The 13,247-nt window shown below is 49.5% G+C and overlaps 1 protein-coding gene across 1 annotated transcript; it reads left to right on the top strand.

Annotated features, from left to right (window-relative positions):
* The first annotated feature begins 211 nt into the window (after positions 1-211).
* Positions 212-12,809, top strand: LETMD1 (LETM1 domain containing 1). The gene is made up of 9 exons (XM_034792589.1): positions 212-470; positions 1,901-2,052; positions 4,285-4,400; positions 4,874-4,956; positions 6,162-6,348; positions 7,242-7,343; positions 7,770-7,922; positions 9,182-9,278; positions 11,376-12,809. The coding sequence occupies exons 1-9, from the start codon at positions 331-333 to the stop codon at positions 11,444-11,446; spliced, it is 1,101 nt and encodes a 366-aa protein (XP_034648480.1). The 5' UTR covers positions 212-330; the 3' UTR covers positions 11,447-12,809.
* The last annotated feature ends 438 nt before the right edge of the window (positions 12,810-13,247 follow it).

The raw sequence follows: 13,247 nt of genomic DNA on the forward strand, positions 1-13,247 counted from the left end.
CTCCTACTCCCGCCCTCTCTGTGGTGGGGAAGGGGGGCTGGACTCACCCCCAGGCCTCAGCCTCCGCTCCCTGCCCAGGGACAGACCTAGACCCTAGTTACCCTCCCAACTCTCACTTCCGCCTATCGTCACGTGTTCCACCTGCACGGAAGCACGTCCGCCTATAGTCACGTGTGAGTCGTCGGGGAGGCCCCGCCTTTTCGGAGGTTCCTGCCAATCAGCTCTCGGGCCTGCCCATCGCCCCGCTCCCCCCCTCCGCCGCCGCCAGTCCAGCCGCGCGATAACCTTTGCCCTTTGTCCCTTAGTGATGACCTTAGCGCCGTTGCCAAGATGGCGCTGTCCAGGCTGGGCTGTGGCCGGGGCGGTCTGCATGGGGGGCTCCTGGGCGTAGGGCCCGTAACCGTCCCCGCCAACGGCCTGCGCCGGGTCCTGCGCGTCCCCGAGCCGGTCCCCGCCTGGAGAGCGCTGAGGTGCGTGCGGCTCCCGGGTGTCGGGGGGGGCGCGGGCCGCAACCTCCCGCTGCCGTTAGTCCCTCCTCACGCGCCCCCCCCCCCCCGTGACAGGAGCCGTGGCCGTTGGCCCCTCCCCCCCGGTACCCACTGTGGCCGTTGACCCCTCCCCCCCGGTACCCACTGTGGCCGTTGGCCCCTCCCCCCCGGTGCTAGCTGCATCCGTTGGCCTTTCCCCCTCCTCCTGCCGGTCTCCATAGTGACAGCTCAGCTGTGCCCCCTGCTTCCTGGTGCCAGCCGGGTCCATGGGCCCTTCCCCCTCCGCACCCAGCCCCCCCGTGCCACCCATGCCCATTGGTCCCTTCCCCCTCTGCACCCAGCCCCCCCCGTGCCACCCATGCCCATTGGTCCCTTCCCCCTCTGTGCCCCCTGCCAGCCGGGCCAGTTAGTTCCTTCCCCCTCTTTTTCCCCGCATACCTCCTAGTGCCAACTGTGCCTATTGACCATTCCTCCTCTGTTGCCCCCCCCCATGCCAGCTGTGCCCACTGGCTCCTTCCTCCTCTGTGCTGACAGCCCCCCCATGTCAGCTCAGCTATACCTGTGGTAGCAGATCCTTGTTGCCAGGTCAGCTGTGCTCCTGCCTTTTCACACCAGCTGTGCCTGTTTCCCCGGAGGTTGGCTTGTGGTGGGAGGGGAGGGTTTGGCAGCTGATATTGTCTGAATCTTTGCATGTCAGGTTTTTTTCCAGGTGGTTTGGAAGTGACTTTGCCTCTTGCTTGGATGCCTCTCCCTGCTGCTGGATGTTCATTAGCTAGCTCAGGGCTATTTTGTGGGGATGGGTACCTCAGCCAACTCATCTGGGAGCTACGGAAGCTTCATGAGACCCTTTTGTAACATAATCTCCTTAGGAGACTATTTAGTTTCCATCTCAGACACAATGGATCTGACTCTTCTCTCACTCACTCACACTAGTGTAAATCAGAAGAATCTGATTATTTCTATTGGCCCTGCAGAGGCCAAGACCGCTACAAAAAAGAGTTGGACTCCATTCTGGCTCTGGCATCGGTAATGGAATTGTTAACGAAGATGTGATTATTGGGCTAAATTCTGCCCTCAGGTGCACAAATTTAACAAGACAGACTCTGAAGGCAGTTCTGGTGCATCTGAGAATGGAATTTGGCCTGCAGAATCTTTGTTACTGGCACACTTCAAAAATGAAAGCCCTGTACAGTTTTGTCCCAACTTCCTCATTGTGAGTGGTGGGTTCCCCCCCCCCAGCTACTCAGGCTTTGCCTCAAATCTAATCACTTCAGCTCAAGCCCTACATCCCTATAGGGCGTGGCTGGTTGGCTGGAGTACATGTACTTCCTTCTTTACAGCCTCGCGGTGCAGGGTATGGAAAGATCACTTGGTTCCTATAAGATTTTTCTGCAAGTTGCTCTTTGTTGCAGGCACCCAGCATGCTGCCTCTCTACAAAGACAAACCCCAAAGCCCTCCTTGCTGCTGTCATATCACAATTCAAATATGCCAATGGGAAATACGAGAGCTTTTTGGAAAGGACATTCCCCCGCTTCTATGTATTGTATTCCACTTTTATGAAAGGTAGGTTCTGAGTGGGAGAACTGGTTTCTTTTACTGATTATACAAAAGGCAGGCTCAATAATTTTAGCCTATTTTTTGTTGGCTAAAGGGATGCTGTCAAACTAAAAATCACTTATTTTTTTCTGTGTCTTATGAATAATCCTCAGATTTTTGCACATGAAAGAATTTTTAGGGTGGGATTTTCAAAGCCAATTTTTCAAGTCTCTTAAGCAATCGACAGAGTCTCAGCCTTAACATAGCATTTACTTATCACTTATGCTGGGTCTTGGTTTTTTTTTGCATTGCATTTCATTCAGCTTGGACAATGAAAATAGACTAGCTGGGTTCAAGCTGTTTGGGTAATTAACACCGTGCAGACAAATGTTTACAAAAATTTGAAAAACTTCTTAAACCCATGAAAACTTTTCTATTAAGCTCTGTAAAATCTTTTCTCACAAAACCTAAATTTTGTGTCTGAACTGCCAGACAATGTTGCTTTGAAAACTGCTATTTGTTCTTAACCTTGTAGCAATAATATCCAAGGTAGAGCCAGTGACCGGAAGTTGAAGCTAGACAAATTCAGATGGGTAATAAGGCACACTTTTTAACAGTGTGGGTAATTAACCACATTGGAACAATTTACAGAGGGTTGTGTTAGATTCAGCAAAACATCCAATCTTGATTTAAAAATTGCTGGTGAAAGACGTGCTCTAGTTTAAACAGGAGTTAATTCAAGGAAATCCTGTGGCTTGTGTTATACAAGATGATCACAATAGTCTCCTTCTGGGCTTATCTATGATATGTTGTTTGTAAGGCTGGATCGGCTTACTGGGACTAGATATTAACTGTGAGATTTAAAGACCTCTTGTATATCCAAGTCAGAGGTGATAAGGAGCCCCCCCGCCCCCTTGAAAAAAGATCCAGTTTTAGTCACCCCATCACTAAAAGGATAAAGCAGAAATAGAAGGATTCAGTGATGGATAACAAAAGTGACAATTCCATATGGGGAAGAGTAAAAAGGTTCAGATTACTTAGAGAGCAGACAGATAAAAGCTGACATAATAGACAGATAAGATAACTTTGGTAGGCTTATTTATTCTCCATACAAGACCAAGGGGTCAGCCTCTGTACCTGAAAAGCAACAGATTTAAAAGTAATACTTTGAATGCCATTGCAAAATGCATAATTCACTCATATAAGTCATTGCCATAATAGACTAAGGCCACAACTTGGTAGGATTCTGAAAAAAGAATTCAACCTTTATATAATAGATGGAGATATACCTATCTCATAGAACTGGAAGGGACCCTGAAAGGTCATCAAGTCTAGCCCCCTGCCTTCACTAACAGGACCAAGTACTGATTTTTTGCCCCAGATCCCTAAGTGGCCTCCTCAAGGATTGAGCTCACAATCCTGGGTTTAGCAGGCCAATGGTCGAACCACTGAGCTATCCCTCCCCCCTTTGGATAGATAATGAATGCCTACTGATCTAGGATGAGTGTACAGGGTGGGCTTTTCAAAGGGACGAAGGGACATAGATTCTTCGTCATTTTTGAAAAATCTTGCCCGTAAGGGATATTAGCCCTCATGTTTAAGAACAGAGGAAGAAACTTCTTGGATGCATAGATCCTTAATGCAGAAGTGTCCACTCTGTGGGTTTTATACCTTCCTCTGAAACATCTGCCCCCAGCCGACTCAGGAACAGGAGACCAGATTGGATAGACCATTGGTTTGATCTGCTCTGGCATTTCCTGTTTTGATTTGAAGTCTAAATGTTGTGTGTACTGAGGAAGCAGGTAATTGTGTATAACTGCTCTCCCTACACACACACACACACACACACACACACACACACACTCCCTCCAAAAAATCCTGTAATACAGCCTGATGGGCTACTCCAGTCTGCAGACTGTGCTACTAAAGGTTTTGGTTCAGTCAGGTAAACTGCTCTCGCATTCTGCACATGGCTGCAACAGTTGGAAGAGCTGCTGACATTTTGATGGCTTGGGTTAGATTCTACATATTCCAGCCTCTATTCTTGTTTCAGTCTGACTCTTCTATTCCCTGAATAATTGTGTGTGGAGCACAGCCTATAGGAGACAATATACAACGCATCAAGTTGTGTTGTATTGCACTCTGCCGCTCAGTAGCCAAACTAAATACGGATGTAAGGGATTGCGAAGGACATTGTCAAGGGATCTCTGGGGCAAAGCACAGCTCCAGGCCTGAAGGTAACATCTGTATTCTGTACAGGATGTCAGACATTGTTTTCGGAAGCAAAAGAAATAAGAAGAATAAAGTTAAACATGTCTCTTAAAAAGATCGATTTTCATCAGCTTCCGTACAGGGAGATGGAAAGACTAAGACAGGTGAGAGCCACCTTTCAGGTTTCTGTTTCTTACTCTGGTATCTGTAAGTTGCACTGAATTTCTCAGAAACAATCAAGCATTTTACTACACTGTCCCACGCAACTGGTAACCTTGTTTAGTGACTTACACCTCTTGTGGTTCCATGACAGAGAGAATGCCCTGCTTTTAGAGAGTGGATCTGCTCTTGTGCCTGGGTAGAATCTCTATTCTTTCTGTGAAGGGAGGGTCAATATACACACTTTAACCCCCCCACCCCCAATATCATGGTGGCTTTACGAAGTTGGGTACTTAACCCAAGGCAGCCTGGTAGTTTGCTCTGGCCTATAATGTTCCTGCCACTTACAGAGCATTTCTTATTGAGAGCAGGGTTAGAATGCTGCTGGCCGATCTGAGACAGTCTGTCAATCAGTTTTCAGTTGCATTGCTGTAATTTGCTATCAGGTCATAACTGTATTGTTTTAATTTTTGGTCAGTTTCGCAGGGACCTGATCAAGGCCATTCCTATTGGGCTTCTCTCCCTTCCACCTTTTGCCAACTACTTGATCTTTTTGCTGATGTAAGTATGTCCTTTACCGAGCCTTTAAAACGTTGTTGAACATCCTGTTGCCAAGTCCTTACCCTGAACAGTCGCCATGCAGAGGCTCAGATGGTAACTGAAGCGATTAGTCAGTGGAGCTGATCTTTCTCTTTGGGCTCCTTTCTTCTCTTGTCTCTCAGCTGACACTTGTACTATTCCTGGCTGTCTGATGAGAGGGTTTGCTACAGAACAGCTGTCTTTGTTCCTCTGGAGGCTTTTTTTTGCAGCAGTTAAAGCTATACTCATATTCATGAAAAATGATTTTTTTCTCCTGATGTAGTTTTTCAGTTGTCTAAATTGAGTAAGCGCAAGTGGGAAGAATCATTAACTACTTGTTTGTCTGCAGACGACTCATCACCTAGACATCATGAACTAGATGTAATCTAAACTGATTTCTGCCTCTGTATAGCTGAAACGTTCCCATTTCTGTACTAACCACTGTAAAAATCCAGTGCCTTGGATCTCTCACTACATTAGTACATGTTCTGGCCCCCTTGTAGCAAAAAAGAAATCCAGATGAACAAACCAAACAGCATTGAGTTTGTCTGGGGAGATTTCTGCTGCATTCTAGGTACCTCCCCACACCATTAGTTCCTTCTTTCTAACCCTAAGAACAGTGCAAACTTTATTGGCATTTACATGGTGCTCATCTCTTTAGCATCTGAGTATGTTGTCAGTAAACAGTCTAGTGGACACTAGACTGTAAAAGTGGCCTCCTCACACGTGTCCATACCGTCTGATTTCTTTCCTAACTACCCCACCCAGATAAGTGATCCAGTTCCCTTCTCGGATGCTACCCTCCACCCCTAAGCACCTGGACTGCCCCTCCTGCTATCTAACCCTCCCAGCTCCTTGCACAGTCCTGGCTAGACTATGTTGTGCTCTGTGGGTTAAAAGATACAGCCAAATGACTGACAGATTATTTATCTGGTATCTTATGGAGCTCCCAGATCTGGACAGAAGGAACTGGGAATCAAGCCCCGGTTTGCCACATCAGAGGCAGAGCAGTAGCCATGGGGCAGGTCCCAGAACACTCCCAGCGTGTCTCCGGTTTGACAGGGCAAGGCACAATTGCTAGGCCACGACCCTGGCCTGTGACTGCCGAGTGTTGGATTTTGTGTATCTGCAGTGTCCCTGCTTGTGAAGCTCAGTGAGTCATCTCGGGGTGACCTTTTCTTTCCAAGGTACTTGTTCCCAAGGCAACTGTTGATACGCCACTTCTGGACCCCAAAGCAGCAGCTTGAGTTTCTGAACATTTATCATGGTATGCGGAGAGAGGTGTACCCAGAAATCATTGATGGCTTAGAGCACGTGACTCGTTTTGTAGCTGATCAGCAGCTCCGAGACCAGATGCAAGAGCTCTGCACCAAGGTAAGGAACACAGGGCCTCTTTGCCCCCATGGGGACGCCTCTTCTGGAACACCGTAGGGTCAGCTGCGTCTCATCATTCGCTTATAGCCTTGCTGGCTGCTGAGTTAACCTGGTTGGCACATGGGATCAAATTGTGCCTTGAACCACACTCTGTGTAACCCCACTGGGGTCAGTGGAGGATTTGGCCCGTAGTTTTGGAGGGATTTTTATGTCTGAAACATTGAGTTTGTCTGCTAGAATAGGAGTCCCATCCAGTGGGTCTAAGATTCTGACTCTGGGGATTGAGCCTACGTTTGTGGGTCATCCTAAGTCCCAAGTCCTTTTCAAGAAGGACTGGCCCCTCATTTCTTGCCCTCCAAGCTTCCTTGGCTTCATTTGCTGTCCATGGGCAGACAAATCCCTCTGAATTTTCATTGCTCTAACCCCACAAAAAGGAAACCGTCTAGATCTGTTCCGCCCGAGGCAGTTACAGAGATGAATCCGCAGGTCCTTAAGAGGCAGAAAGGCTGCCCTTGTGCTAATAGGTAGGTAGGAACCCCGTTTGGGAGGTGGAAGAAGTGAAACCCTCTTACGACAAGCAGAAAAGTGCCCAGGTTGCATTGGCTTGGAGAGAAACCCCCAGGTGTGGTCACCCAGAGTAGCTGGTCCAAAGCAATTCAATGGAGACCATCCAAGCAGAGAGGCATTTCTGCTTTGCTGTAGGCTGAGAGTAATATGGCAGCACACAGCATGCCAATGCCACCATTAGAAATGCTGAGAGAACAAGGTCAGCGACTTACCCTTTGGGCACAGATGGATTTCCAGGGGTCCTGCTAAGTCGTCAGTAGCTGGGGTCAGACGAATCATCTGTCCATGGGAAGTATCATGAGCAAAAAAATCTTTGGCTCTCCAAGGTGCAGAGCGGTTCCCATCCAGAGGTGGCGAAACTCCTGGCCGTGAGAAGCTTGTTTGCAGGACATCCCCTGGGCCTGCAAAGGCTGCGCATTTGGCAAGTGGTAAGTGCCTCTCCCCGCAGAGGCTGTCTGTGCTGGTGGTTGAGGAGATAGCTGGAATTGTACATACAGCTGAGCACAGAGGATGGAGGCAGCTTGTTGAACTCTGAATTGTCACAAAGTAGCCGGCTGCTGTTTCACGACGCCCTCTGCCCACTGCTTGCTGAAGGCCTTCTCAGCACTGCTGTGAGGCTGAAAGGCTTGGTCAAGGGAGATGCTCTTAGCCAAGGCTAACCTCACCTCTGTCTGAACCCGTCAGGGACGATCATCGCCGATAGCTCAGCCTGGATTAGATCCCAGGGTTCTCCGAGCTTGCCCACTAGCCCATATTGCCTCCTTGGTGAGGCTGTTCCACCCTCCTTGAATCTTAGCAAGTTTCCTTGAGACGTCACAGATTTTCCTTGCCCTGCTTTTCACTCCCTGCTACAGAAAGCCTTGAGCCGGGTCCTGTTCCTGACTCCTCACTTGCCGATCATCTTCCTGAGATACCGGCTGCGGAGCCATATGTTGGAGCTACAGCATCTAGACCGAGCCATGCGGAAGCTGGGAGTGAGCGAACTATCTGAAGAAGAAGTGAAAATGGTAAGACTGAGTCCCCTTTCACCTTGTGCTGGCTAGCTTAAAAAAATCTGAGACTCCCAGAATCCTGCTGGGGAGAACTAGATACTGCTGGGTTTTTTTCCTCCTCTCACTCGTTAGCAAAAAGCCTTGTGTGACAGCGTCTCTGAGGTGGAATATGACTTGCTGTGTGATGAACCAGTCACTGTTTCTCCTGTTCTGTCTACGTCAAAGAAATACTATTCTGCCGATAACTTGGGGCTTGATCCTGCACTCAGACAAAATGCCCGTTGAAGTCAAACAAGGATTGCAGGGTCAGGCCCTGTTTGTTCTGCTGCTTAGCCAGTGCTGGGTCACTGAGTTTAAATCACTCAGCTCTAGAGATGCGCCACGAGCCAAGAAGAAATGCATGAATCAGTGGGTTTCCCTGCTTGAAGTGTATGTATGGGGGAGGCTAGTTATGCCATGCTTGGGCCCCACAGATAAGCCTTCCTCAGCAGAGGGAGTGGGCAGGGACTGGAGGTGAGGGGCGGGCTTATACATGTTTCCCTTGAGGGGGAAGCGTCTCCTATGCCATCTCGTGTGTGAAGCAACTGCACTAGAGAAACTACATGGTGTTTTGGTCCATTTAAAGCTGGATTTATCCAAATGCCCCCAAAAAGTAACTGAGCCAGAGAATTAAGCCTATTTCTTCCCATCAGAAATAAACCATATGCGTTGTGAATACACTTCCGAGCAGGGAGTCAGGCTTCAGAAGAGATTTAGTGTACAAGGGACATGGGAGTAACACCAGTGTATTGCCTCTGAAATTGACTAGTGCTCTGAATACACTTCAAAGGGGTCTAGAGTTGCAGGCCTTCCTGCTCAAGAGATTGCCTTAATGTAAATGTTTGAGCTTCACTTCCAGCAGAATAGAGGGAGTATAAAGCAGGCACTGGGGAAATCCTAGTGGAGGGCCAGAGCAGAGCTGGGTTACGTGGCCCTGTGCTATTCCTGCCCCTCACTCTCCAGTGTAGGGGCAGGCTGGGAGTAGAAGGGAAGCAGATGGAGTACTCTGGTGATTCTAGGCTGTGGAGCAGCCATGGGGCTGCTCTAACTTACACAGGGGACCAGGGCAGCCCATGGTTTAAAGCCACTTTTGTCCCCTCTTTCCTGGGCTGCCCTTCGTGGGAGTCTCAGTCCAGATTCTGGCCACTTGCATCCAGTGATACCCACTGAAACGAAAGCTCATCTGTCTGCACGCGCCTGCCGTGACACTTGCTTTTCTCTCCTGTGGTCGTTAGGCTTGTTATATCCGCGGCCTGAACTCCACCCACCTCAGCCCATCCGAGTGCCAAAACTGGCTGAAGCAATGGGTGCAGCTCTCCTGTGAGCTGAAAGGTAAGACTGGTAGAGCGCAGCAAGCTGGCCTTCCTTTGGCTGGTTGTCTGTCTTCCCGTAGGGCTGCCCTCAAGCAAGGCACCTGAGAGCGTGAAAATCAAAGCTGCAGTTCCGTGCCACACAGGCTTATACATTTCAAAACAAATGGAGATTCGGGGCTTTCTGAATGGCAGCCCTCCAGGTGCCCACAATAGGGTGGGGTGGGCATAATGGGTCCAAACCTCAGCTCTGAATTCCTAGGTTCCCTGCAGCCACAGGTTCACATTCCGCATTTGGAGGTGGATAAGTTGAGTTCTGAGCCAGTTACTTCTAGGTGAGACCTTGAACCCGAGTTCTGGCTGGTCTGTTTGCGTCTTGAGCACGGGGTCCTTCCGTAAGGTTATGGTCTTGGGACCCCAGTGAAATCCTTGGGCTTGAGAGAGAGTTCATGCTGCAGGACCCTCAGAGGCAGATCGTAGTATTGCAATCCTGGCAGCGTTGAGTGCAGGTACATGGGGAAGAGGAACAGACGTTCAAAGAAGAGTTTCTCAGTATATGAAGAGACATAAACATTCAGACAGCTTCAGCTGGGTCAGGCCAGTGCATTAGCTGCAGCTTCTGGGGGTATTTGGCCGTGATGTGTGCTAGGGAGGCTGAGCGGTGATGGAGCACGTGGCTGAAAGCACTGCAGTCTCTAACCTAAAAACCCGGCAGTCTAAATGGAGTATGTTCTGAGGCTGTCTCCCTGGGGGAACTGCATCCCCCACTGTTAATGGGTTAGGCTCAGCCCACTTGGTACAGCTTCTCACCTCTCACTTTCTCTTCTCACAACTAGCTGGAGAGGAGCTGGCCTCTGCCCTGGCTTCCAAGAGCGAGATTGATATTTCCCCTCCCCCATGCCTGCCCCAAATGTCACTGGTGGCTTTAGTTAAAATACTAAATTCTGACACATGACTGCTGGCCAGAGATCCTCTCCCTTCCTCAGATGAGGAAGGAGAGTATCTCAACCCATGAAATCTGTGCGAACAAATGAACAGCTTTTCTTCCAGAATCATTTGATTCTTGCTGGCCCCTGATCGGTATCCTGCAGGTGGAGTTTGCCAATCCCAGTTACCTGCTGCCAACTCCTCCCTCACAACCTGTCAGGTTTCTGGGGAGCAGAGCTGGAATTTTAAAGCCTCGAGGAACGAGGCAAAGGGTTTAGGACTCTGTAGCATGGTGACACTGAGCTTCTCTTCAGGGCGAAACTGAGCTACCGTGTCCAAAGGGGCTTGGCCAAGCTGTCTAGCATCTGGCACGATGGCCACTCAAAGAATGGCACAGAAAAGCGTAACATGAGTGCGGGCAGCTGGTCTTGCTGTAGATTTACAGGGCAAACCTGTGGAGTCCCTGGCATAAATCTGTGGCCCGGATGCCATGGTGGAGGCTGCAGTTCTCTCCTGGGGCTAGCGTTTCCCTTTAGACGGGCCAGTGCAGGTGTAGGCAACTCTTGCTTTTGTCAAACATGCTGCTGCTTTCTTCCCAGCAAGCCTCAAGCACTGTTCTAAATGTGTGGGATGGGGACAGACTGTTTCCTGTGGGTGGGTGGGGAGGAGGATTGTCCTGGCTGCAGGTTGGTGATCACTGCAGTGGGTAGATGTTACCCCTGCCTCTTAAGAGGATTTGATGCAAGAGCCAACTAGGGATTTGTCCCAGCCCAGACAGTGCTGGTGAAACAGGAGGCTGACCTTCCAGCCCCTGCATTGTTCATGGGTGTAGTAGGGTTCATTACACAACAGGTGTACAGCCTAGAGCCGCATGTCAGGAAAACTTGTATTCAGACCTTCTTGATGGTGCTGTGGTAGAGAGGGACAGAGCACCTGGCACAGGGGCCTGGGTGAAATGTGAGCTACGCTGCTGCTGCTGCGTCCCACCACTGCCAGTCGGTCAGCCATCCAGTGAGCCCTAGCGGTAAACCAAGGATAAAATGGCTGGGTACTTTAGCTGGCACCTGCTACCATTTCCTCTCATCTCTGGAAATGCCTTCTGCTAGGGACGGGGGGTGCCTGCACACTCAAGCTGGGGCCTCCTGAGAGCTGGCTCTGGAGGGGTCCGATAAACGTGACTCTGTGTTTTCAGATGTGGAGGTCTCGCTCCTGGCGCATAGCATGGTCTTACTGTCCACCAACTACCTCGGGGCCAAGGAGTGACGGCACAGGCACCGACGTCAACAGTCAACCTCTTTCCAGTGCTGGTGGTCGCAGCAGGGTAGTTTTTTTTGCTCGCATTGCAGGACGAGGGCTGGACTTTAGTGAGAAACACCTTGCTTTTTGCCTGCTGATCTAGCTCTAAACAGTGCAGCATCGAAGAGTAAAACCCTTCCTCAGCCCTGCCAGAGCGGAGTGCTGCAAACATATTTACCTTAGCCACACCGTCAAGTCCCCAGAGCAAGAACCTGCTGTAGCTCCCCCTCCCTGGGTGGTAGATTCCATGGTTTTTGAATGTGTAAGATTGGCCCTTGCTGGGGGTGGGACCGACCCTGCAATTCTGAGCCACGCAGACTCCCATGCTCTTCCCTGTCATTTTCCAAGTGAGACCACGCTGGGACACAGCCAGGAGCCCGGGCTGTGCTTTTATAGCCTCAAACGGTGGCACTTTAAATGTAATCCTGTCCAGCGGAGAGCGCTACTCTTCCCCTGGGAGGCTCCCACTGGTAACATAGAGCAGTGGGGATTACCTAGCTCGGTTCCTTGTTGCTCCAGGACCTGTGACAAGACACCAGGCCGGAGCAGTGCTCTTTGTTGTTGTTCCTGTTAAGTTGTTATGACTTTATTTACTGTGTTGTTTTAGGAATAAGGTGACTTTTACTAGGAGGGGCTGTGGGTGGAGCACCCTAGTTGCCAGGGGCTTTATAAGTGACCTTGCCCCTTCGGCCAGTGATATGCCTTAATGTTGAGGATCCCTGTGTTTGTTCAGTTGTCTTTTTAGTTCACAGCAGCGCCCTGTTAATGCTTAAATTGTGACTGTTCTTCTCTGCCCTAGCTGACTGCTGGAAAGATGCAGGCCAGGTCACCACTTTCAAACTTGGCCACTCAGTCACTTAGCCTGATTTTCAGTTTCCGAGCCTCTACTGATTTCAGGGGAAGCTGCAGGAGCTGTGGGCGTTGAGCCCCTCTGAGGCTCAGACCACTTTGTATAGATGCCCCACTCTGAAAATGCTGGCCTAGAGCCTGCTGCCATAGAAATAAATGCTAAACAGCACTTGCCCGTTAACGGGCTCAGCTTCATTTGGTCAATGAAGCGATTTAAAGTTCTGCCTAATCAGTTTTTAGACTTGAACTTTCTGCTCAGTGAGAGGATTTGGGAGCCAGAAGTTTGGTCAACTGGAGCTCCACCGCTGTGCACCTGAATGTCTCGTGGCAGAGGCGGCACGTTGAGTTTAAGGGATTTTTTTAAAAGTTACTTATAACTAGTGTCATAAGTTATTTATGGCAGTAAAAATGCATGAAATGTCCGTCTTAAATCTGTGGTACCCTTATATAAATATTCCATTAAAGACAACAGCTAAGGAAAGGTCTCTGGTGCATTTTTACAATTCGTCCAATTAGTCTCCCAGCACCTGTAACTCTGATTAAGAGAGGTGGGACTGGAGCCCTGCGCTCAGTTTTTAAAGCAGCATGACGACATGTCGAGGATGACCCATAGGAGCAAGCGAGCTGTTAAAGCCCCACTATTCTATGTCCCATTAATAAACCAGAGGATATTAAGCTGCAGTCTGAGTAAACAGCCTTTGTTTGTCTAGCTGGAAATATTAGCAGGCCTTCAGCATAGACAGACCACACGGCGCTTCCTAGAGGTGTGCAATGGTTACTTCACTTCTCTAATCTGCTTGAATTAGGGTCAAACAGGCCTCAGCAGGAGTCCCTACCCAGTGGCTCAGGGGTAGCCTCACCCCAACTAGCTTAAACCATATGCTTTTATCCCCTTTGCGAGGAGAACACAAGGCCCACG

This window comes from Trachemys scripta, chromosome 16 (assembly GCF_013100865.1).
Source record: "Trachemys scripta elegans isolate TJP31775 chromosome 16, CAS_Tse_1.0, whole genome shotgun sequence".
Classification (NCBI taxonomy): Eukaryota; Metazoa; Chordata; order Testudines; family Emydidae; genus Trachemys; species Trachemys scripta.